Source organism: Orcinus orca, chromosome 20 (assembly GCF_937001465.1).
Source record: "Orcinus orca chromosome 20, mOrcOrc1.1, whole genome shotgun sequence".
In the NCBI taxonomy this organism is placed as follows: domain Eukaryota; kingdom Metazoa; phylum Chordata; class Mammalia; order Artiodactyla; family Delphinidae; genus Orcinus; species Orcinus orca.
Window position 1 is genome coordinate 19,457,797 of NC_064578.1, and position 27,408 is coordinate 19,485,204.

At 40.8% G+C, this 27,408-nt stretch overlaps 1 protein-coding gene and 1 long non-coding RNA gene across 9 annotated transcripts in view; one reads left to right on the plus strand and one right to left on the minus strand.

Moving 5' to 3' along the window:
• The first annotated feature begins 1,865 nt into the window (after positions 1 to 1,865).
• Positions 1,866 to 27,080, plus strand: NAE1 (NEDD8 activating enzyme E1 subunit 1). 8 transcript variants are annotated; one of them, XR_007474233.1, is made up of 20 exons: positions 1,866 to 2,020; positions 5,192 to 5,295; positions 5,385 to 5,445; positions 7,157 to 7,187; positions 7,931 to 8,002; positions 8,243 to 8,322; positions 8,915 to 9,024; positions 10,915 to 11,024; positions 11,943 to 12,005; positions 12,402 to 12,465; positions 13,349 to 13,440; positions 15,903 to 15,962; positions 16,056 to 16,189; positions 18,434 to 18,509; positions 18,749 to 18,788; positions 20,040 to 20,126; positions 20,960 to 21,052; positions 24,053 to 24,167; positions 24,253 to 24,389; positions 26,840 to 27,080. XR_007474233.1 is itself a non-coding variant. In XM_004280890.3 (20 exons), exons 1-20 carry the CDS (start codon positions 1,968 to 1,970, stop codon positions 26,947 to 26,949), a joined length of 1,605 nt encoding a protein of 534 aa, XP_004280938.1. In that variant the 5' UTR covers positions 1,866 to 1,967; the 3' UTR covers positions 26,950 to 27,080. The 8 variants fall into 8 exon arrangements, 7 of the variants coding, with proteins under 7 accessions (XP_004280938.1, XP_033263657.1, XP_033263658.1 ...); XM_004280890.3 differs by having other exon boundaries at positions 24,253 to 24,302; XM_033407766.2 differs by lacking the exon at positions 7,931 to 8,002 and having other exon boundaries at positions 24,253 to 24,302.
• The window catches only part of LOC125962692 (uncharacterized), a 39,269-nt gene continuing 34,783 nt past the window's right edge, over positions 22,923 to 27,408 (minus strand). The window contains exon 2 of the long non-coding RNA XR_007474234.1: positions 22,923 to 23,141. This is a non-coding gene — a long non-coding RNA (uncharacterized LOC125962692). The remainder of the gene's footprint in view (positions 23,142 to 27,408) is intronic.

Sequence of the window (27,408 nt, forward strand, 5' to 3'; positions counted from 1 at the left end):
GAAGTCCTAACCCCCAGGACTTTTGAATGTAATCTTATTTGGAAATATGGTTTTTGTAGATATAATCAAGTTAAGATGAGGTCATTAGGGCGGGCCCTGATCCAACGTGACTTATAAGAAGAGAAGAAATACAGAGACATGAGGGGAGAATATCCATGATGATGCAGGCAGAGACTGAAGAGCTACATACAGCTGTAAGCCAAGGAGTACTAGCAAACCACCAGAAGCTAGGAAGGCCAGGACAGATTCTTCCCTTTAAGCTTCAGAAGGAGCATACTGCGCACACTTTAATTTTGGACTTCCAGCTTTCAGAACTGTGAAACAATGAATTTCTATAGTTTGTACCAGTCTGTGGTACTTTGTTGCAGCCGCTTTAGGAAAATAATACACTGAAGTATCTTTTTTATGGGACACCACCAACACAAACCTTTTTCAAAATCCTATATTTCTTCATAGGCAGTATGACTCCCCTCTGCCAAATTTGGGGATGTTTTCATTCATGCAGTCCATGATTGCACTGAACCCTCACCTGTCACCTTTTGACCTTCCCACATTCCGTGGTTGTATTTTATTATCCCTTATATTTCACCTGTCCAATCGAAAGGAGGACATGTGACAGCATAAGCACATGACAAACTGGGAGAGTCTCATGCCTCTGTTTCCCATCAGTTGTGTTCCATGGGTGCTATGTAGGGATCAGGGAAGTCATGAGTGGGTGTGCCCCCACCTGATCCTGGAGACAGCACCTAGGGGGAATTACATCCATCATCGCTGCATCATTACTGTCAAACTGTGCCCCTTCCCCTGTTCCCATTCCAGGGTGGGTTGGGGTGGAGATCTGTGCCCATTTTCACCTTATTTCAGGTAATTATTAACCTGAAGATGCCTGTAGAGTTTGGGAGATAGAGAGGAAGGAATCCTCATGTCCCTCCAGTCTCCTTTCTCTCCCCCTTCCTCACGGGGTAATCCCCTTCTTTGGCACCCATCCCCAAAGGGATGTTTCTTTTCAGGAAGTGGAGGGCTTTAAATTCCACCTTGCTTTTATGTTCTCTTCTCAGTCCTCGTGACCTGGCCCCTGCTGTCCCTCAAACTTCCCCTGACCACTCCCTACCCTTCACCTAACTCCACACCACACCAAAGTTTAGTGCTTCAGCCTGTCATGCCTTCTCTGCCTCCCAGGGATGACACCTGCTGTTCCTTCTGCTTAAAACATTCTATTTTGCCCACACCACGTGAAACATTCCTGGAGAGGGGGAGTGGGTGGAGTTCCTCTGCCCACCTCTCAGCTCCCCAGCTTCACATTGTCTGGTGAGTACTCGTTTACTGTCCCTCTCCTGTCTTGGGACAATGAACTCCCCTAGAACAGAGCCCCAGACTTATTCCTCTTTGCATCTGCATCCAGGAGCAGCTAGCTTTGTGATTGGAAACCTGCCCTAGTGTGAGCTTGTTGAATGACAGGATGGAAGAAATGGGTGAATAATAATGATCATAATAATGAAAGTTATTATTCAGACATGATTTTTTGTGAGTCTTGTTCTGTGTATTCAAAATCTCATTAAAGACTAATAGAACTCTGTGAAGGAGGCTCATTTATCCCCATTGCACAGAGGAACAAACTGAGGATATGAGCGGTAAAGAGCAGATCTCACAACCAGTAAGTGGTTAAAATCTAAATCTGCCTGATTCCAAAGCTCGAGTTCCCCACAGCTACTGCGTACATATTCTCGGACTGGCGGACTAGAGGGGCTGGTGCACTGGGGAGGACGAGATTACCAGCCCGGAGTCTGAGCTTTGGCCGCACACGCCTGGCGTACAGGCGACGCGTGCGCAGTGCAGTGGCAGCGCCCCCTGCGGGCAGCGCGCAGGAGGCAGCTGCAGTGAAGGGAGCTTAGTGCGCCTGCGCGCTCGTGGAGGTGGTGGCTGTTCTCGGTAGTGGCCCGGCGGTTCTCCGCGCGGCGGGCGCGGCCATGGCGCAGCCGGGAAAGCTGCTTAAGGAGCAGAAGTACGACCGGCAGCTGAGGTGAGCCAGGGCTCACCGAGTCGGGCGAGCCAGCGGGTTCCTCTGCGTCCGGGCCGGGGCTAAGCGGGCGGGCGGCGTGGTTGGGCCTCCCTCAGGCCTCCCACCGGGCTGGGCCGGGCCGTGCAGCCGGCGCTCAGGGTTCCGGCCTGGGGCCGGCGGTGCTTCTCGAGGGCCGGGACTCGCCTTCCCCGAGGGGCGCGCCCGCCCGCTCGCCACGCTGTGTGCAGGTCGAGGTGCACCGTCCCAGCGTCAGCCGGGTCACCGGGGCGGCTGCCAGTTCCACCTCGCTGTGCTCAGGCTTCTCGTTTTGCAGAATGAGGGGATCGGGAATACCCCATCCCGGCCGCAGAGAGCAGCACCGAGTCTTAGGTATTGTTCTAAGCCGGAGCTGTCCACTAGAAATATAATGCTAGTCTCATGTAAACCACCTGTGTAGTTATGTATATTTTTTGGTAGCCACATTAAGAAAGGAAAAATAAACAGGTGAAAATAATTTTAATAATGCAGTTTATTTTATTTAACCCAATATATCCAAAGTATTACCATTTTAATGCATAATCAGTATAAAAAGTTATTCGAGATATTTAACATTTTTTTCCATTCCTTGAAATCCAGCACTTTACACTTATAGCACATCTCAGTTTGGACTAGCCTTATTCATTAGCCACATGTGGCTAATGGCTACCTTAATGGACACTGCAGGTCTAAGCCATCGGGCTGGTTCTTGACTACTTCCTCTCCCATGCCTTTTCTCCTAACACTCCCCATTCCTTATTTATTGATCATCTTCTGTGTGTTAAGGCAACAGAAGTAACACAAATGTTTGGCCCGCTTCCTTTCTGGAGCCCCCAAGCCAGAAGTTACAGTGTGTCCCTAAGGACTGGAACCCATTTGTACCTATAGCTTAGCGCTGTGTTAGGGGCTTTATGCACTCAATTCGGAGACCAGCCTTGAAGGTAGATATTCTCTCTGCTTTATAGATGGGGAAACTGAGTCTTAGAGAAGTTCTGTAACCTGCCCAGTTTCCCATGTATTTGAACCAAGATGTAAACTCAGGTCCTTCTGGCTTTTTCAGAGCTGGTACTATCTGCTCCTGAGCTTCTGGGGAAAGAAGCAAGGTGGCAGAGCCCTTGTAACCAACTTGTGTTCTCTTGTAAATTCTTGGAGATCCTTGTGTTTTGAATGCAGGTGTAACCATACATGACAGAGCTGAGAAGATATTTTAGATTACTAAGTAACTGTGACAAAAAAGCATTTTTGCTGAGTCCAGTCCATTTAAGGACCAAACTTTACCTTTCACCGTGAGAACTGTTTATTGGCTTTGAAGTGTCAGAGGGAAGCGGTTACAAGCAAAGCAGCAAAGCTGTTGAGCCAGCTAGCAGTCAGCAGGCCCTGCTTTCCTTAGGCCAGCAAGAGAATAGAGAGGATTGATTTCTTGTTTGGGCCGTTTCTTGAAATATATTACCTAGAGATGCACCAGTATTCTTTTAGGCTTACTTTCCAACTACCCGGGTATCCATCAACCAAATATGTCAGGTGTCTTCTGTATGCCCTACTTTCACAGAAAAAACAGACATTTCCAGTCTGTCTGGTTCTTCTAGGCTATTCCTCCATGCATTTGACAGTTATTCAGTGATCACTTATCCTGGGCAGAGCACTGTATCGGGCATTGGGGTTCCAGTGGTGAACAGTGGGAGTGGTCTGGACCCTTATGGAGCTTAGAGTGGAATGGAGAGATGGGTGTTCAGCAAATAAAACACCAAATGAGGGCTTCCCTGGTGGCGCAGTGGTTAAGAATCTGCCTGCCAATGCAGGGGACACGGGTTCGATCCCTGGTCTGGGAAGATCCCACATGCTGTGGAGTAACTAAGCCCGTGCGCCACAACTACTGAGCCTGCGCTCTGGAGCCCACGAGCCACAACTACCGAAGCCTGCGCGCCTAGAGCCCGTGCTCTGCAGCAAGAGAAGCCACCGCACTGCAACGAAGAGTAGCCCCAGCTCACTGCAACTAGAGAAAGCCCAGGCACGGCCACGAAGACCAAGCACAGCCAAAAATAAATAAATAAAATAAATTAATTAAAGAAAAGAACCCCAAATGAGGCAGTTACAGTTGTGATACGCTCTGGAGGACATATGGGCTACATAAAAAGAGGGAATCTGCTTTAGATCAGGTGACAGGGAAAGCACCTTAAAGTCTATCAGTCCTCCAGGCTATGAAACTTTTCTAATGACTTGGGCTCCCCCTATACTAGTTCCTATACTGACAAGAAAAGATACATTAGTTAATAGGCTTTCTGGGCGAAGGTAACCAGGTTGGATCAGCTGTCATGATGCTTATTTGATCATGTACCTTGCCATGTTGATGATATGCTGGTGTGACAGGATATAACATATATTTCAGGTTATAACATATATTTCTAATCCTTATTACATCTTTCTGTTTTTTAATATATGCATTTATTAATCATGCTATTAGAATGTTCATTGGGAATTACATTTTAAAGCACTCTTATTGAAGTCAGTGTGAAGGCTTTTCAGATGATAATTCAGTTTTCTTGGTAAAGCTTTTCTCACTCTTGGCAGACGTCATGGTGATAAGTCCTATGTCAAGATCTTAAATATTCTGGATCCCTATAACTTAAGGAGAAATGAAATAGAGAATAATAGGTTTTAAATCTAAGGTACTTCTCGGGACTTTCCTGGCGGTCCAGTGGTTAAGATTCCACACTTCCACTGCAGGGGGCGCAGGTTCAATCCCTGGGAGGAGAACCAAGATCCCACATGGCCCACATGCCACGTGACACGGCCAAAAAAAAGAATAATAATAAATAAATCTAAGGTTCTTCTCTAATGTTAATGACTACAAAGACTTTCTGTTCTGTAAGTTATCTGGCTTGAAAAGAATAATGGACTAGGAGCTGGAAGACCAAATTTTTAGTTCTGATTTAACCCCCCCTTTAACCATGCCAGGCATCAACCTGTTTGAGTCTCAGGTTAGTCAGCTATATAATCCCCGTAACACCTCCTGCTGTTCCTGTCTCGCATATTTGCCGTGGTTGTCACATCAGTTATTCTATACGAGAACACTTTAAAGATCAAAGATCATGATTCAAATAAAGTTGTGTTTTCATGAAAGCTTTGAAAACGTTAAATTTGTGTGTTCTTTTGTAGGTTGTGGGGTGATCATGGGCAAGAGGCTTTAGAATCTGCTCATGTTTGCCTAATAAATGCAACAGCTACAGGAACTGAAATTCTTAAAAACTTGGTGCTACCAGGTATTATACTTTTGTTGTTGTAAATTTACTTCTTTAAGGTTTTGAGCTAGAAATATATATTCTTGATTGACTCTTGTTTTGTCTCCCAGGTATTGGTTCATTTACAATTATTGATGGAAATCAGGTCAGCGGAGAAGATGCTGGAAATAAGTATGTTCTATTCTTTTCAAATACCTGCATGTTAGGGAAGGCAGTGCCTTGTCATGGGAGAGCAAGGCCTGAATTCCAGCTTCAACTCCTCAATCAGGGTGACTTAACTTCCAGGTGGAAATAGTCCCTATGCTTAGGATCATGGCAAGGATGAAGTGAGTTAATATAGGTAAAGTGCTAGCACAGTGTCTGGCAAATAGGCCTTTAGTAAAAGATACCCATCATTACTGTCTTTATTGTTGTTATTAATGAAAAAGGGTAGTCATTATTACTTTATTTGTGAAATCTGGATCCTTCCTGAGTCCTTATATTGATTCCTAGATGTTAGTATATAATTAACAATAATTGTATTTTCGGATTATAAGATAGTAAAAGCTACCTTTTGTTTGTGGTGTCTTCTAAGCTTAGTCCAGGTATATCTCTTTCTACACTACACTGTCTGTAAAAATGCTGTTCGTTTTTTTTTTAATAAATTTATTTATTTAATTTATTTTATTTTTTTGGCTGTATTGGGTCTTCGTTACTGTGCACAGGTTTTCTCTAGTTGCGGCGAGCAGGCATTACTCTTTGTTGCGGTGTGCAGGCTTCTCATTGCGGTGGCTTCTCTGGTTGCGCAGCACAGGCTCTAGGTGCGTGGGCTTCACTAGTTGCAGCCCGCGGGCTCTAGAGCGCAGGCTCACCAGTTGTGGTGCACGGGCTTAGTTGCTCTGCGGCATGTGGGATCTTCCCGGGCCAGGGCTCAAACCCGTGTCCCCTGCTTTGGCAGGTGGATTCTTAACCACTGCACCACCAGGGAAGCCCTAAAAATGCTGTTTTAAAGATGGCCTGCATATCATTCTTTAAAGATGATCATATTTAGGCTTTCAGAGCATTCCCCAATTTGGATTTCATGCTTGCCTTTTCAGGGACTTGGAGTCTGGGGTCTCTCATTATATTTGTCAGTAAACAACAACAATGAGTAAATAGAAGGGAAATCAGAATTTGGTTCACATTGAGCTTTGTTATCTTTTCTCTGGGTGGTAATACAAGTTTCACTACCACAACACCCTTTTATTGGTATCTATAAAGAAAAAGTCCTTTTATCTTTGCTTGCTTGGTTGATTAGAACAGAATGAGGTTTCTTTCTCTTGTGGAGCTGCTGAGCTTGTGCTCCAGGGGTACCCTGACTCTGATCAGCAGACTCAGATCTGGACCTTGGGGCACAACAAGGGTATGTGTGGGAGGAAGCCTGAATAAATCTGTTATAGTTACCTGCAAAAGCAGACTATTCAATGCAGCATTTCCCAAGTGTGGTCAGTAGCTGTTAAATGGGCAAATGGATTCCATGGTCAAATGAGTTTGGGAAATGGGTCAAATGAAACTAAACATTTCTTTAGTGTAAGACTTCAACATCATGCGTATTACATATATTATGAATTTCCAAGAGAGAATATAACATATGTTGTTTCCCAAACTTTTTAAAGCCCGGGAACCCTTTTCTCAGAGCATTTTGTGAAATTCATGTTCTGTGGTACATACTTTGGGTAACATTGATTTATTAGCCTGTCTTTGGTTACAAGTTTCATCCAGCTTTCTTCCTCCAGGAAGGCTGTTACAGTCTGAAATTAAAATATAGTTTGTTTTAAACTGTGAATGAAATGCACCTGGTATTACAAATAACCTTTCCTTTATAGTCAGAGAAGCCATTAAATTTGTTTTTATTCTGTTTTAGTTTTTTCCTTCAGAGAAGCAGTATTGGCAAGGTAAAAAATCAGTTTGTTATAGAATATAGTTGTATTTGAACATCTAGTGATGCCACTGTGTTTCGATTGTTTGAAAAGCTTTACTTTAAAAGAGCTTACTATTCCTCTGAGAAAAAAGCTAATTATCTCATTTTTTTCCTGATCTCGTAAATCTTTATATGCTTGGTAGTTTAAGAACTTAGAAGTACTATTCGTGTTTTTATTATCCTGTATTAAAGTTAAATATTCAGTGATGTTAATGTTCAGAGGTTGGAGTATTTTGGTTAAGAAGATTTTTTTTTACCAAGAGTTAGTCAGAATGTGTCTTAGTTTTGTATTTCATATTAAAAATCTTACAAAACCATATGGGTCAACTTAGTGTAGTATTCTGAATAGAAATGACTGTTTCTTTAATGACTGACCTCTCATGTGCAGGACTGTAAATGTGGGAGGTTAGAGTAAGTCTCAACTTGACTCAGAATCTCCCTACCTGCTCCCCAGGGTTTTCTGGTCATTTGCCTAATCAGAAAAGTAGAGTGCAAGTCATGTAAGCATTTAAGAATTCTGAATAATGATGGTTAAGCTCTGTTTTAAGTAATACTCTGGTTTAGTCCCAGTTTAAACACAATATGTAAAGCAGAGTTGTCATATCTGTGCATGGAATTTGGGTTGTTTTACAGTGTTTTTGCCTGATCTGTAAATTAAGGGGTTAATTTTAACCAAATTTTTTTCTAATTCAAGTAAAATGTTTTGTTTTTAAAAAGAACCGAGCTCAAGCCGCCATGGAATTCTTACAAGAATTAAATAACGATGTCTCTGGGAATTTTGTGGAAGAGGTATATATATATATGTATATATATACACATTATTATTTCTGGTCAGAAATTTAATTTTTTAGTAATTCAGAGCCCTAGGAATTTAGAATTTTGAATCTTTGTATATTTATGTTGAGAGTTGAATTATTTTAACATTGGAGTCTAGCATTTACCTCACTTGTTCTAAAGTAGCTTAACTGTTTCTGTCATCTTTAATATGATTGTCAAATTGTTGGATTTTCTTTCCCCTGTCCTATTTAGAGTCCAGAAAACCTTCTAGACAATGATCCTTCATTTTTCTGTAGGTTTACCATTGTGGTTGCAACTCAGCTTCCTGAAAGGTAAATTTTTAAGTTAATTTGTTTTTATTTTAATCTCTTATTAGATTTGCATGGTTTTGTTTTCACTGCAGAGTTTGTGGTCCTTAAAATTCTTAAACTCCATAGAAATCTTTAATTAGAAGTGCTTATAGATCTCCAGCACTAAAAAGATAGGGAAGAGAAAAATACAGAGATGTGAAACTTTAAAAAAAATATATTTAGAACAGTTAAATTGAACATTGGTTATTTTTTTAGTGAAAAAAAAACTAGTTAGAATTAATTATAGGGAGTGCTTGGCACTGTATACAAAGGTTTTATAAATATTTTCTTCTTTATTATGGAAATGTTTAGGAGATGTCTTTCAGTAGCATTCTCCCTAATACAAAGGACTAGGTTTTCATATCTCTCTAGTCTATACTTTCTTTGAGACTGCAACCTTGTGGAATTTCTTGCTTTTCAGCATATGTTTATGTAAATATGCTGTTTATGTAAATTCAATAGATATACCTTTGCATTTATTATTTAGTAAGAAAGTTGCTTTATTTTAAAGCATTTTCACATTTGGCATGTTTCCATTTGCTTATGTTCTTATCTTTTGTGCCTTCTTTTACAGTACATTACTACGTTTAGCAGATGTCCTCTGGAGTTCCCAAATCCCTCTTTTGATCTGTAGGACATATGGACTAGTTGGTTATATGAGGATCATTATAAAAGAACATCCAGGTAAAATTGTTGCACATATGGGGCTTCCTATTGGTTGCTTTAGCTATAATTTTAGGAACTTGACAATTTAGAAAGTCAATTTTAAATCACAGAGTAAATTTGTAGCAGCTCAACTCTGGTTACACGTTCAAAGTGGCAGTCAGAATCAGTAGGCTTTAATCTTTGTATTTCCTTTACTTAGCATTATAGAAGGATACAAAGCAGGAGATACAACAGGTGCAGCTGCTTCATCTTATTAGGAGGCCCAGCAGCTATGCAAATACCTAGCTTTTTTTGCCTCCTAACCTACATAGGGCATGTATGTTTGGCACAGGTAAGAGCCAAGGTATGTGGGTTACACTGACACAGAAAGGATATGCCACCTTTTCCCCCACCAGTATTCTATTCCATTCTCATACAGGCATTAGGCTTCCCCAGTTCAGGTGTAATTGCACACAGCAAGCAAGGCATTTACCTAACTACTGTTCCAAGGAAACAGTGTTTATAGGAGACTGAACTCATCCATAGGCAGGCTTGCATCAGTTCAAGTCCCTTTATTTAGAAAATTTTAATCTTAAATCATCATATAAAGTTTTCGTTCAGTACTCCTGCATTGCTCTGAGCCAGGTACTCTGCTAGTGTAATGACAGTCATTGGCATTGGTAGCATCACTGAAAAGTGGTATCTGCCTGGGCAGCTAAGGAGTGGCTTTTGAGGATAAGTTTTTAGCAGTGGTGCTGGGTCATTTAAGAGTTGTAAGTAGGAAAGTGACGAGGCAAACATTTTGTTTTAAACCGGTCACTCTGAAACCCGGTGGAGAATGAATGGATTTGAAGGGGTAAAGATTGGAGACAAGGGTTGCTTTTAGGAGATTTTCAGTGGTCTAGGTGCGAGAAAGAGAGAGACAGAGAGAGAGCCCCTGACTGAGGGCAGATGTTATAAGGATAGGGAAGAGGGGGTAGATGGTAATGAAGGTTAACATTGCTAGCTGTGTGCCTGCCTTTATGTGGATTATTTCATTTAATCTTTCCAACATCCTTGTAAGGCTGATACTGTTTTATCTGCTTTTTACAGATAAGGATGCTGAGGCATAGAGAGATTAAGCTATTTGCCTAAGGTCACACAGCTAGCAAGTGGCAGAATGGAGCCTAGCTCTAAACACTCACTGAAACTACACACTTTCCCACGCTCCCCTATGTGGAGAGCTGTGTATGAAGTGACATCAGGATGTGGGGAGGGACTGATACTGGGCCAAGGAAGCTCGAAGTCAGGGAAGACCATCACATTTCTAGGGAAGAGGTCTAGGTGGATGGTGATGCTGTCTGTTGAAGACCACAGGCGGAGGAAGGGTAGGTTGTTGGGTGCTATCGGAGTGCAAATTTTACCTATTTTGATCTTTTCCAATTGTAATAAGAAAATTCTTCACTAAAGGAATCTTGGTTTTACTTTTATTAAAACTATAGTCCAAAAAAAAAAAAAAACTATAGTCCACTTAAAATTTGTGCATTTAGTAAAATACAAATTTATATGTATATGTAAATTTAACTCAATAATGAACAAAACAATGAGAAAAACCTGTAGGCCCTATGCCTATTTAAAAATTACAGATTTCCGGGCTTCCCTGGTGGCGCAGTGGTTGAGAGTCCACCTGCCGATGCAGGGGACACGGGTTCGTGCCCTGGTCCGGGAAGATCCCACATGCCGCAGAGTGGCTGGGCCTGTGAGCCATGGCCGCTGAGCCTGCGCGTCCGGAGCCTGTGCTCCACAACGGGAGAGGCCACAACAGTGAGAGGCCCGCGTACCACGACAAAAAAAAAAAAATTACAGATTTCTTAAGTTCCTATAATGTATGTACTGCCAGCAGTATTGCTAAAGAAGTAAGTTTATCTTTTGGGATTATTTGTTTCACAGTAATAGAATCTCATCCAGATAATGCATTAGAGGATCTACGACTGGATAAGCCATTTCCTGAACTGAGAGAACATTTTCAGTCTTATGATTTGGATCATATGGAAAAAAAGGTTGGTAGTGTGTGTGACCTTCCATTTATAGGTATACTTAACACTTTGTTTTTAACCTAAGGTTTTTGAATTACAAAGTGAGGAAATACTATAAACCTCCATAGTCCTGTCATCCAGGTCACATAGTAACAACATTGTACCTAATTTGTTTTAAATAAATCTATTTTTCCCCAAAATTTAAAAACTTTTTTATTGAAGAAAAGTACATTAACTGAACATATCTGTGTAATCAACACCCAGATCAAGAAATTGGACATTAACATATCCCAGAAGCCCTCTTCATGGCTCTTTCCTAAACAAATAGATGTCCTTTTTAAAACAGTTTGAATTTGGGGTGGTGTTTGTTGAAATTGACTCCTCTTAAAACTTTAGTGTTTGAGAATTACCAAGGCAACTGCATATTTCATTATAGAAATAATGATATTTATAACAGGCCATGTAATTTAAGGCATACACACACACACACACACACACACACACACACACATATATTTTTTTCCCCCTGACTACCCATTAATTAAATGCAGGTATTTGGTTCATCAGAAAACACAGAAAGGATCCCTTTTCCTTAGTCTAGGATTGGTATCTGAAATCAGGATACTTGAGCTTTATTTTTGGGTGGCAGTCCCTGAGACAGTTTTCTTAATGGTAGAATGGGGACAATCATAGTATATACCTGCCTTATTAGAATTAAATTGGACACTGCCTTCAAAATCTTTGTAAAGCAGTTTTTGTTAACCCAGTTCATTTTTCTTAGTTCATTATTCCACATATACTGAGAGATGTAAACATTGTTGAATAATTGAATTTAATAAATATTGTTGAATTTGTTGAAAATGATATGGTATAGTGAAAAATAAATGTTAACTAATTAATGTTAACTAATACTGATATTTCCTTTGATTCTTTTATTTTTAGGACCATAGCCACACTCCATGGATTGTGATCATAGCTAAATATTTAGCACAGTGGTATAATGAAGTATGTCCTTTCTTGAAAAAAGAAATTCCATATATGACTGTATTTTTTCAGTTTATTATAAAGAATTTCATTGGAGGGGGTGGGACATTGATTTTTTTTCCTTATGTGGTTATAGGGCAGCTGATTTAAACTGCTAGTTTAAATCTAGCAGTTTCTCTTTTGATACTGACATTTTTATTAACAAAATGAAATTTGAACAAATGTCATTCTGAAACTGGCAGTGGGGAATGAATGTAGAGAAATGGCCCACAGTTTCTGTTTTCTATCAAGTCAGCTGATTTCACCAAGGTATAGATTTGCTGATGAAATCTCATGTGGATAGGGGGAAACTGGACTTTCAGTTTCCATATTTTGAGTTTTTACAACTAGATTAAAAATTTTTTTAACCCAATTTAGACAAATGGACGAATACCTAAAACGTATAAAGAAAAAGAAGACTTCAGAGATTTGATTAGACAAGGTAATATGGGATGTGATTAAATGTATAAAGTTTGAAAAGCATATTGCTTGAAGCTAATGTTTATTGAATTTCTGTCAACACCTTTGTCAGATGATGCTATCATGAGATTTTTTTTTTTTAATTTGTTTATTTTTGGCTGCATTGGTTCTTCGTTGCTGCACATGGGCTTTCTTTACTTGCGGTGAGCGGGGGCTACTCTTCGGTTCGGTGCACGGGCTTCTCATTGCGGTGGCTTCTCTTGTTGAGGAGCACGGGTTCTAGGCGCGCGGGCTCTAAGCGCGCGGGCTTCAGTAGTTGTGGCTCGTGGGCTCTAGAGTGCAGGCTCAGTAGTTTTGGCGCACGGGCTTAGTTGCTTCGCGGCATGTGGGATCTTCCTGGACCAGGGCTTGAACTGGTGTCCGCTGCATTGGCAGGCGGATTCTTAACCACTGTGCTACCAGGGAAGCCCCCATCATGAGCTTTTATTTTATTTTCCTCGTGAGGTTAAGGAGACACTCCTTGTGTAGTTTTAAGAATGACCAGTGGACTTCCCTGGTGGCGCAGTGGTTGAGAGTCCGCCTGCCGATGCAGGGGACACGGGTTCGTGTCCCGGTCTGGGAAGATCCCACATGCCACGGTGCAGCTAGGCCCGTGAGCCATGGCCGCTGAGCCTGCGCGTCAGGAGCCTATGCTATACAACGGGAGAGGCCACAACAGTGAGAGGCCCGCGTACCGCAAAAAAAAAAAAAAAGAATGACTAGTGATTAGCCATATTTCTTCTTAAGGTTCAATATCCAGTCCTCCCTTCAGAATCTGACAAGGTTATCTCCATAATGCTGGCGGGGGGGGAGAAAGAGTGAAAAGAAAAGGGCTGTTGTTTGCTAATCAATTTCTATTTTAATAGGAATTCTAAAGAATGAAAATGGGGCTCCGGAAGATGAAGAGAATTTTGAAGAAGCTATTAAAAATGTGAACACAGCACTAAATACAACTCAGGTATTAAGAGCTGATGAGGTATTCACAAATGAAAGGTGTTTTCTGAAGTCCTCATACGTGAAATAGTTGATTTTAATTTTAATTTAATATTTCTCAAACTGTAGAGTTGGTTAGAAGTTAATATCTATAATACAGCTTGAATATTCTTTTAATAAGATTCTGTATTGTCCTTGTTAAAATGGATCTCAGTGCTTCAGCATATAATTTGATACAGTGATTTATATAAATTAATTGTTTGAAGTACATGATTTGTGAATAATAAGTGTTTTGGGGTAGGAATTATATAATGAAGGTGGTATTTTGCTGGTCCAAAATAGTGTTGCCTGAAAAGTTAAATCTTAACCCTGCTTTGCTTTTGATAGTAATTATTTGGATATATTGGAAGATGTTCTTAATGACATTGTATACCTTAAAAATTACTTGGAGGATAACCTAGTTTAGATGCCCTTTGTTTTGTTGTTGTTTTGTTTTTGAATTCTGGCCAGTGAGTTTTTTGGGGAACTTTGGAATAATACAACTGGTAGTATAAGTTAGAATTTTCTTATAATTTTTTTAATCCTTTTTTTTTTTTTTAATCTTTTTTTTGGCTGCACCACACAGATTGTGGGATCTTAGTTCCCTGACAGGGATTGAACCTGGGCCCTCAGCAGTGAGGGCCTAACAGTTAGCAGTGTGGAATCCTAACCACTGGACCACCAGGGAATTCCCAGAATTTTCTTATAATTTAAAACAGGAAAAAATGCTACCTTTCAAGTTAGGAAAGCACTCAAGGTGTCATTACATACTTTTTGGAGACAATGAGGTAGTGTTGCTGAGTGATTAAAAGTGTGTGCTCTGTGAATCACACAGTTTTCTGGGGTAATGAAAATTTTCTGGGTCTCAGTTGGGGTGATGGTTAGAAGTATGTGTATAGTTATCAAAAATCATTGAATTTTACATTTAAGATTTGTATATTTGGGGCTTCCCTGGTGACGCAGTGGTTGAGAGTCTGCCTGCCGATGCAGGGGACATGGGTTCGTGTCCCGGTCCAGGAAGATCCCACATGCCGCTGATCAGCTAGGCCCGTAAGCCATGGCCTCTGAGCCTGCGCATCCGGAGCCTGTGCTCCGCAACGGGAGAGGCCACAACAGTGAGAGGCCCGTGTACCGCAAAAAACAAAAACAAAAACAGAAACAAAAAAAACTAAAAGCTGGTTCTTTGAAAAGATAAACAAAATTGATAAAACTTTAGCCAGACTCATCAAGGAAAAAAGGGAGGACTCAAATCAATAAAATTAGAAATGAAAAAGTTATAATGGACACAACAAAAAAACAAAAAAACAGTGAGAGGCCCGCGTACCACAAAAAAAAAAAAAAAAAACCCCAAAACAAAAAAGATTTCTACATTTTGCTGAATGTAAGATTTACCCCAATTAAAAAAAACAAGGTTCTCATGGTTGGGGGACAGTGAACTAAGCAAACAGACAAATGTACCAGGTGCTGTGAACAAAATTAGAGTAGAACAAAGGGGTAGAGTATGATGGAGAGGAGGTCTGGGATCAGGAGGGGCCAGGGAGACTCTCAAAGAGATGTGTTTAAGCAGAAGCCTAAGTGAAGTGTCATGCAGAGGTCTGGAGGAAGAACTTTTCAGGCCAAGGAAGCACATGTGCAAAGGCCCAGAAGTGGGATGATGCTTGGCATTTGTTCAAGGATCAGTATGAAAGCCACTGTGATTGGAATGAAGTAAACAAAGGGGAAAGAGGTGGGAGGGATTTAAGTTTGGAGAGGCAGAAAGGGCCTGATCATAAAGGCACTGCAGGCCACTGAAGTGTTTTGAGCAGGGGAATGGAGTGACCTGATTTATATTTCTAAAAAAATTATTCTGGCTCTTGTGAGGTCAAAAGACTGTAGGGGACTGGGAGTGGAAGCAGAGAGAGCAGTTAGGAATTACCAGTAAGAAAGTTCTATTTTCCACACAACAGTAGAATCAAAGCCTAAGATTTCTATAGTTTTTATTAATGTATGATGTTCTTGCTAGCATTAAACGTCCTTAATTTAACTACCTTATTTCTGTCAGAGTGGTTGTCTCTTTCAGCAGTCACTAATTAGGGTGTAAGGGTTTCAGATTTTTGGCAAGATGGAAAAACATGAAGGACTACAAATCTAGCTTGGTATTAATGTCTGTTATCTTTGTTCTGTCTTCAAATATGACTATAAAAAGATTTACTTAGGCTCCTTCTTTACTCTATTTATGATGTAAGAGAATAGGTCAGTCTTTAATGCTAACAGCAGTGGGCAGGAGGGGACTTTCTTCCATTCGCTCTTTCGCTAATAAATCCATCTGGTGGTGATTCTGAATAAAAGTCTAAGTTTGTATTTGAACTTGTTTGGAAAATTGCAGTGGAAGTTAAAGTGGGCAGTGAAAATAAAAGTGAACTTATATTAATTCTTATTATAAGTAAATGTTTCCTGTTCCTTTGTTAGATCCCAAGCAGTATTGAAGATATATTTAATGATGATCGCTGCATAAATATCACCAAACAGGTAACAATAACAAAAAAAGTAAAAATAATGCCACCTTAACCTTTGGGTCAAATTCAGATGTCACTTAATATTAATTTTTTTTGCTTCTTTTAGACTCCGACATTTTGGATTTTAGCTCGTGCCTTAAAGGAATTTGTGGCCAAAGAGGGTCAAGGAAATTTACCTGTTCGAGGCACAATTCCTGATATGATTGCAGATTCAGGCAAATATATAAAACTGCAAAATGTGTAAGTCACCTGTTTTCAAACTGTGTAGTAGAAAAATCAATCTGTTTATATTAGAGATGAACATATTTTATCAGTCTACCAGAAATCAGAAATCAAATGGAAACCTGTTATAATCTTATCACTTTAAAAATAATCTAAGAGACTTCCCTAGGGGTGTAGTGGTTAAGAATCCCCCTGCCAATGCGGGGACACAGGTTCTATCCCTGGTCCGGGAAGATTCCACATGCCGCGGAGTAACTAAGCCCGTGCGTCACAACTACTGAGCCTGTGCTCTAGAGCCTGCGAACCACAGCTATGGAAGCCTGCACGCCTAGAGCCCGTGCTCCACAACAAGAGAAGCCACTGCAATGAGAAGCCTGCACACCACGACAGAGTAGCCCCCGCTCGCCACAGCTAGAGAAAGCCCATGTGCAACAACGAAGACCCAATGCAGCCAAAAATAAATAAATAAATTTATAAAAATAAGCTAAAAAATTTAGGGGGCAGATTTTTAAAATATATATATATATATATATATATTTATATTTTTGGCGGTACATGGGCCTCTCACTGTTGTGGCCTCTCCCGTTGCGGAGCACAGGCTCCGGACGCGCAGGCCCAGCGGCCATGGCTCACGGGCCCAGCCGCTCCACGGCATGTGGGATCTTCCCAGACCGGGGCACGAACCCGTGTCCCCTGCATCGGCAGGCAGACTCTCAACCACTGCGCCACCAGGGAAGCCCATATTTTAATTTTAAGAATAGTTTTAAGTTCACAGCAAAATTGGGCAGAAAGTATAGAGTTCCCATATACCCCCTGAAGGGTCAGATTTTGTTTTTCATATTTCAAGATAAAACCTAACATTTGAGCACTTAACTCTGTGCTGTCAACTGTTCTATGTATTAACTAATTTAGTATTCACAATAGCCCTATGAGAGAGATACTATTATTGTCCCAGTTTTACAGGTGAGAAAACTAAGACATAGTAGAGGTAATTTTTTCAGGGTCTGACAACTGGGAAATGGCAAAACCAAGATTTGAATCTATGCAACTCACCTCTATACTCTTAACCATGGCCCTATACTCTCTTTTATCTGTAATTTAAAACTTTGAAGTCTTTAGTTTTGATGAATTTTTTGTCATTAATTTTCATAATTTAAAGAGTTCATGACTATAGATAGACACCTGCTATCCAGGTATCACTAGCCTGAACCCAGGTAGATTGTCATAAGGACAGGTCTCAATGGATATTACCCTTGTGTACTTTGGGCATGGTGCTGATGAATCCAGGGCCACTGGCCTTGTTTCTTCAGGGGCCAGATAATGACACACAGAGAAGGTCTCTCTTCCCTAGACAGATTGTACGCTTCATCTCAGTCATTCTCTAACACATCTTTATTGCCCTAGCCTAAAAGTTCAACTACCTAAAACTTGGGAAAAGTCAGTTGAGGACAAAAGAATTATGACCTCATATCAGAGGTAGTCAGCTTAACACTGATCATCTCTAGAGGGTGAAAATGTAAATAGACTTAAAAGTTTTACATGAATTTGTAGATGGACAGTTTTGAAGTATTTAACTTTCCTTGGACTTGACTTCAAGGAGATTGTGTTCTTTTGCAACATATGTTGTTAGGTCCTCTGTCAGAGAAGCATGGATCATGGATCTCTCTAGAAGGGCAGTTTTTAAGTTAGTATTGAGGGAGCCTAGGTTATTAGTGCAGTCCAAGAATCCATCACCAACCACTAACAGGTGCTGGTAGAATTTCCATGGCATTGTCACATTTGATGTGTTTTCAGATCAGTATTTTTTCATGAAAGGGAAAGACATTTTTTGTTTGATTCATGGTGAGATTTAAATTTGTAATTATTTATTTATTTATTTATATTTGGCTGCGTTGGGTCTTTGTTGCTGCGCACGGGCTTTCTCCAGTTGTGCCGAGTGGGGGCTACTCTTTGTTGCGGTGCACGGTTTTCTCATTGCCGTGGCTTCTCTTGTTGCGGAGCATGGGCTCTAGGCACGCGGGCTTCAGTAGTTGTGGCACGTGGGCTCAGTAGTTGTGGCTCATGGGCTCTAGAGCTCAGGCTCAGTAGTTGTGGCACATGGGCTTAGTTGCTCCGCGGCATGTGGGATCTTCCCAGCCCAGGGCTCGAACCCGTGTCCCCTGCACTGGCAGGCAGATTCTTAACCACTGCGCCACCAGGGAAGTCCCCAAATTTGGTAATTTAAATATTCGTTAATAGTAGCTTTTTGTTGTTCTTTTCCAGTTACCGTGAAAAAGCAAAGAAAGATGCTGCTGCTGTGGGTAATCACGTTGCCAAATTGCTTCAGTCTATAGGCCAGGTAAGCTGCCGGGCACACTGCCTTTGATGGACAGTCCAGCTCCATATAGGACTGATTGCATCATGTAACTCCAGCCAGAAAAGGCTTAGAGAGAAGGTGTGGCACTGCCTCAAAGCTTCTTTAGAGGTGTCCTCACTTACCTGCTAATGAAAAGGCCTGTCATAGTGATGGGCTTTGTGCTGCACCCTCTGTTAATCTGCTTTTATACTGGAGCAAAATCTGCATTTATCTCTTTACAGGCACCAGAGTCCATTTCAGAGAAAGAATTAAAATTACTCTGTAAGTCACCTTGACTTAATTTCCTTATTTTGTTTGATAAAAATGTGCCATGGGAAATGTTCCCAGCAATTTTAAATGGTTGAAATTAAAAATTTTCCATGGTCTCAGTGGTATTGACATAGGTAATTATTGGGTAAGGTTTTTTTTTCTCATAATAAATGGAGAGGGTATTCTAAGACTGGTCAGAGGTAGAGCATATTTATCTAATGCTAAAAAGACATGAAGATCAATTAATTGAAAATTATCAGTAACACAGTTATTTTCAGCTTACTCATTTTAAATAACTTGGGAAAGTTTTATCTGAAGACTTTGGGTGTGAAGTCTTGAGTCACATGTACATTGACAGTATTGGTTTAAATACTAACTTCGATCAGTGTTAAATGACTGTGATAGAATTAAGAATTTTGCCATCTAGTTTCAGAGTGGCTAGGCTCCCGGGGTCTTCTTGATAACTCCTGAGTAGGCCCAGAGAATTTAAGAGTTAGTTTAAGAGTAATAAAATCTATTTTACATGCCATCTGAGGATTTTTCCCTGTAGCTATGACCCCTAGTTTCTGCAAAAGTCTACATTTTGTGTGTTACCCATCCTTAAAATTATTTATCCAAATTATTCATTTTAAGACTCTTCAACATGTTTGTTTAGGCTTAGTTTCAATGTTTTGTTCCATTACTAATCTTACACCGTGTTTATGCATTAGTGTTTGTGCTACTAGATTATATGATACCAGATTAAAAGCTGGATGTGTTGGGTATTTGAGAGTTTATTATTTTGGTCTCTATTGGAATATGTTTGAAAATTTCCATAATACAAATTTTTTTTTTTTTTTTTAAAGCCTTACATATTCTCAGAGCACAGTATGTATAACACTCTCCTTCAGTACTGCTTATCCATAATAATGATAAAAACTACCATTCATTGAGCCCTATCAGGCATTCTGCTTGGTACGTACTGTACACAGTTACACTTTTGATCCACAGAACAGCTCAAAGGTAAACAGTATATCTCCATTTCACAAGTGAAAACTGAGGCTCAGAGAAGTGCCATCACCTGTGTAGTCAGTGCTGAACTGGTTGTAATGCCAAGGACATGAATTTAAGATAACTTGTGTTCTGGTGCCATCTCTGCTAACTATTAGAACCTTTTCTTCATACTTCCATGTCTGTGAAGAGGATACACAGAATTTCCTCTTCTTAATTGGGATAGTCATATATCTTAACCATTTACTTCCATAATGTCTTTTCTGTGTTCAGGCAGCAATTCTGCATTTCTTCGAGTGGTGAGATGTCGATCCTTAGCTGAAGAATATGGCTTGCATACAGTTAACAAGGATGAAATTAGTAAGTAATAACCTTTTTTTTTTTTAAAGTGAGGTTTTTTTCTTTTTAAAATTTATTTATTTATTTATTTTTGGCTGTGTTGGGTCTTCGTTTCTGTGCGAGGGCTTTCTCTAGTTGCGGCGAGGGGGGGCCAGCCTTCATCGTGGTGCGCAGGCCTCTCACTGTCGCGGCCTCTCTTGTTGCGGAGCACAGGCTCCAGACGCGCAGGCTCAGTAGTTGTGGCTCACGGGCCCAGTTGCTCTGCGGCATGTGGGATCCTCCCAGACCAGGGCTCGAACCCGTGTCCCCTGCATTGGCAGGCAGACTCTCGACCACTGCGCCACCAGGGAAGCCCCAGTAATAACCTTTTGATGCTAGGTTATTAATTAATTCTAAGGATATAAATATTTTGTGTATAACAGAATGTATAGTAGAGTGTATGGTGATAACATAAAGGATAATGTAAATATTTATACTCTAAATTTTATTCTATAAACCTATCCAAGAAGTCATAATTTCAAATATAAAACTTAATATATACATACATAAAATCCTATTTAGGTCACTGAGTAAGTTGTGTGATATGTAGAAGAGCTAAAGTGAGCATACTACTACCATAGTAGAGGTTATGTGACCATAGCTAATAGTCTATAAGACCTTTGGGTTTTATCTCAGTAACGTATCTCCCTTTATTTTATAGTTATTTATCATTTTCTATTTTATTGTCACAAAATATTTAAATTTTATGATAGAATTGCCTTGTATTCTGAAACTTGAGTATATAGTAAATTCAGTCCTTCCTTGTTTTTATGTCATGAATTACACAAATTATACTGAAATTTTTTTCCTTTCAGTTTCCAGCATGGACAATCCAGATAATGAGATAGTATTATACTTAATGTTACGGGCTGTTGATAGATTTCATAAACAACATGGTAGATATCCAGGTAAGAATAGCAATCAAATTATCAAATACAATAAAATCTTGTTTTTTGGCCGCACAGCATGGCTTGTGGGATCTTAGTTCCCTGACCAGGGATTGAACCCAGGCCACAGCAGTGAAAGCTCCAAGTCCTAACCACTGGACCACCAGGGAATTCCCAATAAAATCTTTTTTTTTTAAATTAATTAATTTATTTTTGTCTGCGTTGGGTCTTTGTTGCTGCACGCAGGCTTTCTCTAGTTGCAGTGAGCGGGGGCTACTTTTCTTGCGGTGTGCGGGCTTCTCATTGCAGTGGCTTGTCTGTGTTGCAGAGCACGGGCTCTAGGCATGCAAGTTTCAGTAGTTGTGGCACATGGCTCAGTAGTTGTGGCATATGGGCTTAGTTGCTCCGCGGCATGTGGGATCTCCCCGGACCAGGGCTCGAACCCATGACCCCTGCATTGGCAGGCAGATTCTTAACCACTGCGCCACCAGGGAAGTCCCCAATAAAATCTTAAATAAATACTTAAATAGAATGAAATCTTAAAGGATTCTTGGGGTGTTTGCAGTAGTGATGCTTGAAGTCACACTGTAAACAATTTACACCTGGTTCGTCTCAGTGAGGAAATACCATTTGTTTTTTAAGTGTAACCAGTTGCAAGTAGTGTTTGATTCAACACAGGGGACTGTTGGTTGATTGCATATAGGATAAAATTTTTTCCTGTCACTTTGTACAGTTTACTTCTAAGACTCACACTGAGTTTGATTTAGTGGAATGAGAAAACCACAAGAAGTATGCCTGTGATTTCTCAGCTCAGAACTCTGAAGATGTTTCTTTGCTCAGTATCTATTTTTTGTTATATGTTAATGTAGTAATTGGGGAATTGGCATATTGGCTCAAAGGTCTTCAGTTGCCCAGGGTATCTTTATTAAGATTGTAATTTTAATTGTGCAGGATTATTGCATAGCAGCACATTCTGGGTGTGTCATAAAACCTGTTGCCCCAACTGACGTAGTATACCCACTGAGTTATAATCTTAATGAGCAAGCTTACCAGAAAAGGAAAAGGAATAAACACCAAATATGTATTGCTTTATTTGTATTGTTTGCTTAGAATGTATTTTTGGTTATCTCTTGCATAACCAACCATCCCCAAATTTAGTAGTTTAAAACAGTCGATTTTTCTGTCTCATTGCTTTGTGGATGGGCTGGGCTCGGTTAGGCAGTTTTCACTGGGGGAAGGGGATCTCATGGAGTTGCATGACGCCTGGGGCTGGAGTCATCCAAGAAGACATGCTCACTCACGTGTGTGGCACTTTAGTTGGGATATCCGGAACTGCTGTGGGGGAAGCGGGCGGGTGCTGGTCAGGCCTCTCTCTCCACATGGCTACTTGGGGCTTCCTTTTAGCATGGGAGTCCTAGATTTCTTACATAGTGGCTGCCTTCCCCAGAGTTAACATTCCAAAAGACCCAGGTGGAAGGTACAAGCCTTTTTATGACTTGGCCTTGGAAGTCACAGCATCACTTATGTCATGTTCTGTTGGCTTCACAGGGTCACATTAGATTAAGAGCAGAAGGGGGACCACACAAGGGCACGAAGAGGTGTTCATGGGGGAGCCATCATGGGAGATTAGCTATTACATAGAGCATAGGCTTTGGAGTTAAACCTAGGTCCAAATCCAAGTTCTATCTATCACTTATTATCTCTTGATCTTGGGTGAGTCACTATTTCCCTCCAAGTCTCAGTTCTCTCAGTATGGAAAGGTGATAATAATAACTACTCTATTAGATTGTAAGGGTTAGATACGTGATGTATGAAAATCACTTAACATACTGCTTAGCTTTTTTTAAGTACTCAATAAAGGGTAGATGCTACTATTTTGAGGAGGAGTGATGATAGGTTTTTTTTTTTTATTAATTAATTTTTATTTTTGGCTGCATTGGGTCTTCGTTACTGCACACGGGCTTTCTCTAGTTGCGGCAAGTGGGGGCTACTCTTCATTGCGGTGTGCGGGCTTCCCGTTGTGGTGGCTTCTCTTGTTGCAGAGCACGGGCTCTAGGTGTGCAGGCTTCAGTAGTTGTGGCATGCGGGCTTAGTAGTTGTGGCTCGCAGGCTCTAGAGCGCAGGCTCAGTAGTTGTGGCGCACGGGCTTCGTTGCTCCGCGGCATGTGGCATCTTCCCAGACCAGGGCTCAAACCCGTGTCTCCTGCATTGGCAGGTGGATTCTTAACCACTGTGCCACCAGGGAAGTCCCAATGATAGTTTTTAAACTAGAGGGGTTAAAAAATAAACTAGAGGGTTTTAGTAATACCTGGATATTATGGCAATTACATTTTTCCTTCCAGCAGTAATAATAATAATAGCTTACCTTTGGAGACATCATAGTTTCATCATTAAGAACTGCCTGGGCTCATATCACAGTTTTGCTACTTATGAGCTAAGTAACTCGGGCAAATAACTTAATCTGTCTGTGCCTCAGTTTCCTTATCTGTAAAATGAAGATAATAACAGTGCCTACTTCGTAGGGTTGCTGTAAGGATTAAATGAATTAATATTTTAGATGGTGTTTAGAACAATGTCCAGCATCTATTAATGCTCCGTAAGTGTTATCTATTATTATAGTTTTATATATGTCATTTAATCTCCTGGAAATGGGTAGTAAACGCTATAAGTTTTATAAAGGGTATAAATAGGACATTACTTTCTCATTCATTCAGTTCTATCAAATAATTACTGAGCACCACTACGTGTCAGATACTCTTCTAGATACTGGGTAAGGAGCACTGAACAAAGCAGATTTGTCAAACTCAAATTTTTAATAGATTTTAGACGGTTTCTTTGATTGTTACAGGTTTGTGATAGCTGCAAATATTTGTCTCATACTTTCCATTATTTTTGTTCTTAATTCAGTTTTACACCTTAATGTTTTGACTAGAATACCTAAAACTGGATTAAATAAAGGAGATAGCCAATAATTTTGAGTCACATATTTAATGAAAATTAATTTGCATATATATATTTTAGGGGTATCTAACTATCAAGTTGAAGAAGATATAGGCAAGTTGAAGTCTTGTCTCACTGGCTTCCTTCAGGAATATGGATTATCCATAATAGTGAAAGATGATTATGTCCATGAATTGTGAGTATTTTTTTAGGGAATGCAAGAGACAATACTGTCCTGTCATAAGGCTAATCTGTGTTCATGTCTCCATCCTTTCCTGTAGTTGCAGATACGGAGCTGCTGAACCACACACCATTGCTGCATTCTTAGGGGGTGAGTTCCAGAGATGAGAAGACTGTCACCTGTTGTTATATAGTACAGTCATGAAGTTTTGTTTTCCCAGCTGTTTTAACCAGGGAGGTCAGTGAAGCACAATGTTAATATTGAGTTTAGATTATTTTGGTACCCCCCAAACTGGTCTCCCTGCTTTCCATCTCTCCCACTGCTGTCCATTTTAAACTCCTGAAGAGTAATTAATCTTTCTAAAGCATAGCTCTGATTGTGTCTCTCACTTAACCCTCTCACCTGGCAGTACACACATATACACTACAGTAGTCCTCGGAAAATAAATCCAGAGTCTTTCATTTGACATTTAAAACATTCTGTGTTGGGCTTCCCTGGTGGCGCAGTGGTTGAGAGTCCGCCTGCCGATGCAGGGGACACGGGTTCGTGCCCCGGTCCGGGAAGATCCCACATGCCGCGGAGCGGCTGGGCCCGTGAGCCATGGCCGCTGAGCCTGCGCGTCCGGAGCCTGTGCTCCGCAACGGGAGAGGCCACAACAGTGAGAGGCCCGCGTACCACAAAAAAAAAAAAAAAAATTCTGTGTTCTGGTTTTACCCAGCCTTTCTGGCCTTGGTTTTTTCAAGTTACTTGCTTTTCCCCTAGACATGCCCTTTGATTTCCCGCTCCTTGAATCTTTACCCCAATCTGGGCCCATTTGCCTTAAGTTTCCCTCTTGCCTGCATGTCTAAAATCTACCTGTTCTTCAGGACCCAACTCAACAATACCATCTCTTAAATAAAACTCCTTGGAGCCTGGAAGTTTGAGGTCAGGGCCAGCATAGTTGGTTTCTGGTGAGGCCTCTCTTTGTGGCTTGTAGGCAGTCACAATCTTGCTGTGTGCCATAACCTCTTCTTTGTGCAGGAAGGTGAGGAGGCTCTCTGGTGTCTCTTCTTATAAGTATACTAATCCCATCACGAGGGCCCCACCCCCATGACCTCAATTACCTAATTACCTCCCAAAGACTTCAACTCCATCTCCAAATATGGTAACACTGGGGGTTAAGGCTTTAACATATGAATTTTGGGGGACATGAATTCGGTCTATAACATGTGCATTCTATAATCATTCTGCACAAGTCATTTCTTTCAGGTCTTTTTAAAAATATTATCTTCCCTGTGAGGCCATCCCTGATTCATTTAAAACAGTCCCTCCTCTTGCATCATATCCCCCTTCCTTGCTTTTTCTCCTTAGCACTTAGTCACTTGACGTTTTACTTATTTGTAAATTCTCTCTCCCTCACTACTGAAAAGTAAGATCCATGAGGATAAGGATTTTTGTCTTTTGTTCCCTGCTGTATCCCTAGTGCCTAGGACAGTATCTGGTACACAGTAGAGTCTCAAATTTTATTGAATCAGTGAATGTGAAAGCGGAAGCTTCAGATTATAAAAGATGAAAAATTGTTTTCTTGGTCGTTTTTTTTTTTTTTCTGTTGTTTTGTTTTGAATAGTAACTTTAAAACTTGTTACTGTTACTATATACTCAGACTGTTACTGAGTATAGCAGTCTGGGTATCTAATATAGATCCTTTCCAAATTACAGATATTCCTTTACCCTCCCTTTTTAAAAATATTTATTTATTTATTTTTGGCTGCATTGGGTCTTTGTTGCTGCACGCGGGCTTTCTCTAGTTGTGGTGTGCGGGCTTCTCATTGTGGTGGCTTCTCCTGTTGCAGAGCACGGGCTCTAGGCGCCCGGGCTTCTGGAGTGTGGCTCACGCGCTCTGGAGCGCAGGCTCAGTAGTTGTGGCACACGGGCTTCGTTGCTCCGTGGCATGTGAGATCTTCCTGGACCAGGGGTCAAACCCGTGTCCCCTGCATTGGCAGGCAGGCAGATTCTTAACCACTGCACTACCAGGGAAGCCCCTTTATCCCCTCTTTTTTTTTTTTTTTTTTTTTTTGCGGTACGCGGGCCTCACTGTTGTGGCCTCTCCCGTTGCGGAGCACAGGCTCTGGACGTGCAGGCCCAGCGGCCATGGCTCACGGGCCCAGCCGCTCCACAGCATGCAGGATCCTCCCGGACCGGGGCACGAACCCGCGTCCCCTGCATCGGCAGGCGGACTCTCAACCACTGCGCCACCAGGGAAACGCCCCCCCCCCTTTTTATTATAAAACATGCACAGGGTAAAATTCAAATGCAACAGAAGGGTATCCTTTGAGAATCCTTTCTGCCTATATTTAGCCTTTAAAAAAAGTGCAGTCATCCATACTATTGTTTTGACTTTTTCTTGCTTAATATATTTTGCCAGTCTTTTTAAACCACCATAATTAAAAATACTTCTTTTAAACTGTGGCATAATATGCCAGGGTGTGAATGTATATAACAAAATTTTTATTTCCTTTAATAACATAGTTATAAAAAATTGTAGTCCTTTGTTTTGATATGACTCAGTAAGTTATGTCTGTTTTGGATTGCTTTTAAACATCTTTGGTTTTGGAAAGGAAAGGTTTTCTGTACAGAATTGAATATTTTTATAGAACTCTTGAAATTTACCTTTTTCAAAGATTTGCTTTTCTCCTTTTTCCTTGCAGGAGCTGCTGCTCAAGAGGTTATCAAAGTAATCACCAAACAATTTGTAATTTTTAATAATACTTACATTTATAGTGGCATGTCACAAACTTCAGCAACTTTCCAGTTGTAGAATAAGTACCCTATAGTGTGTTAGTGATTGAAACTGTAATTGCCTTCAGGTTGTGCTCCAGTCTGTAAAGTTCTGCTAAGGGAGAACTGTTAAGTTGTTTCCTTAATAAACATTTTTCTCATTTGTAATAATGTAGTCTTGTTCTTTGGGGAGCTGAGGTGGAGGGAGGAAGGAAACGGTTTTCTCAGAGAATAAAAGCTATCCATTTCTAACTGAGCTCATTATTTCTGGCTTGCTATTTCAAAGTTACTTAACATAGAAATGTCTTGTATGGACTTCCCTGGTGGTGCAGCGGATAAGAATCCGTCTGCCAATGCAGGGGACATGGGTTCGATCCCTGGTCCAGGAAGATCCCACATGCCGTGGAGCAACTAAGCCCGTGCACCACAACTACTGAGCCTACACTCTAGAGCTTGTGAGCGACAACTACTGAGCCCGTGTGCCACAACTACTGAAGCC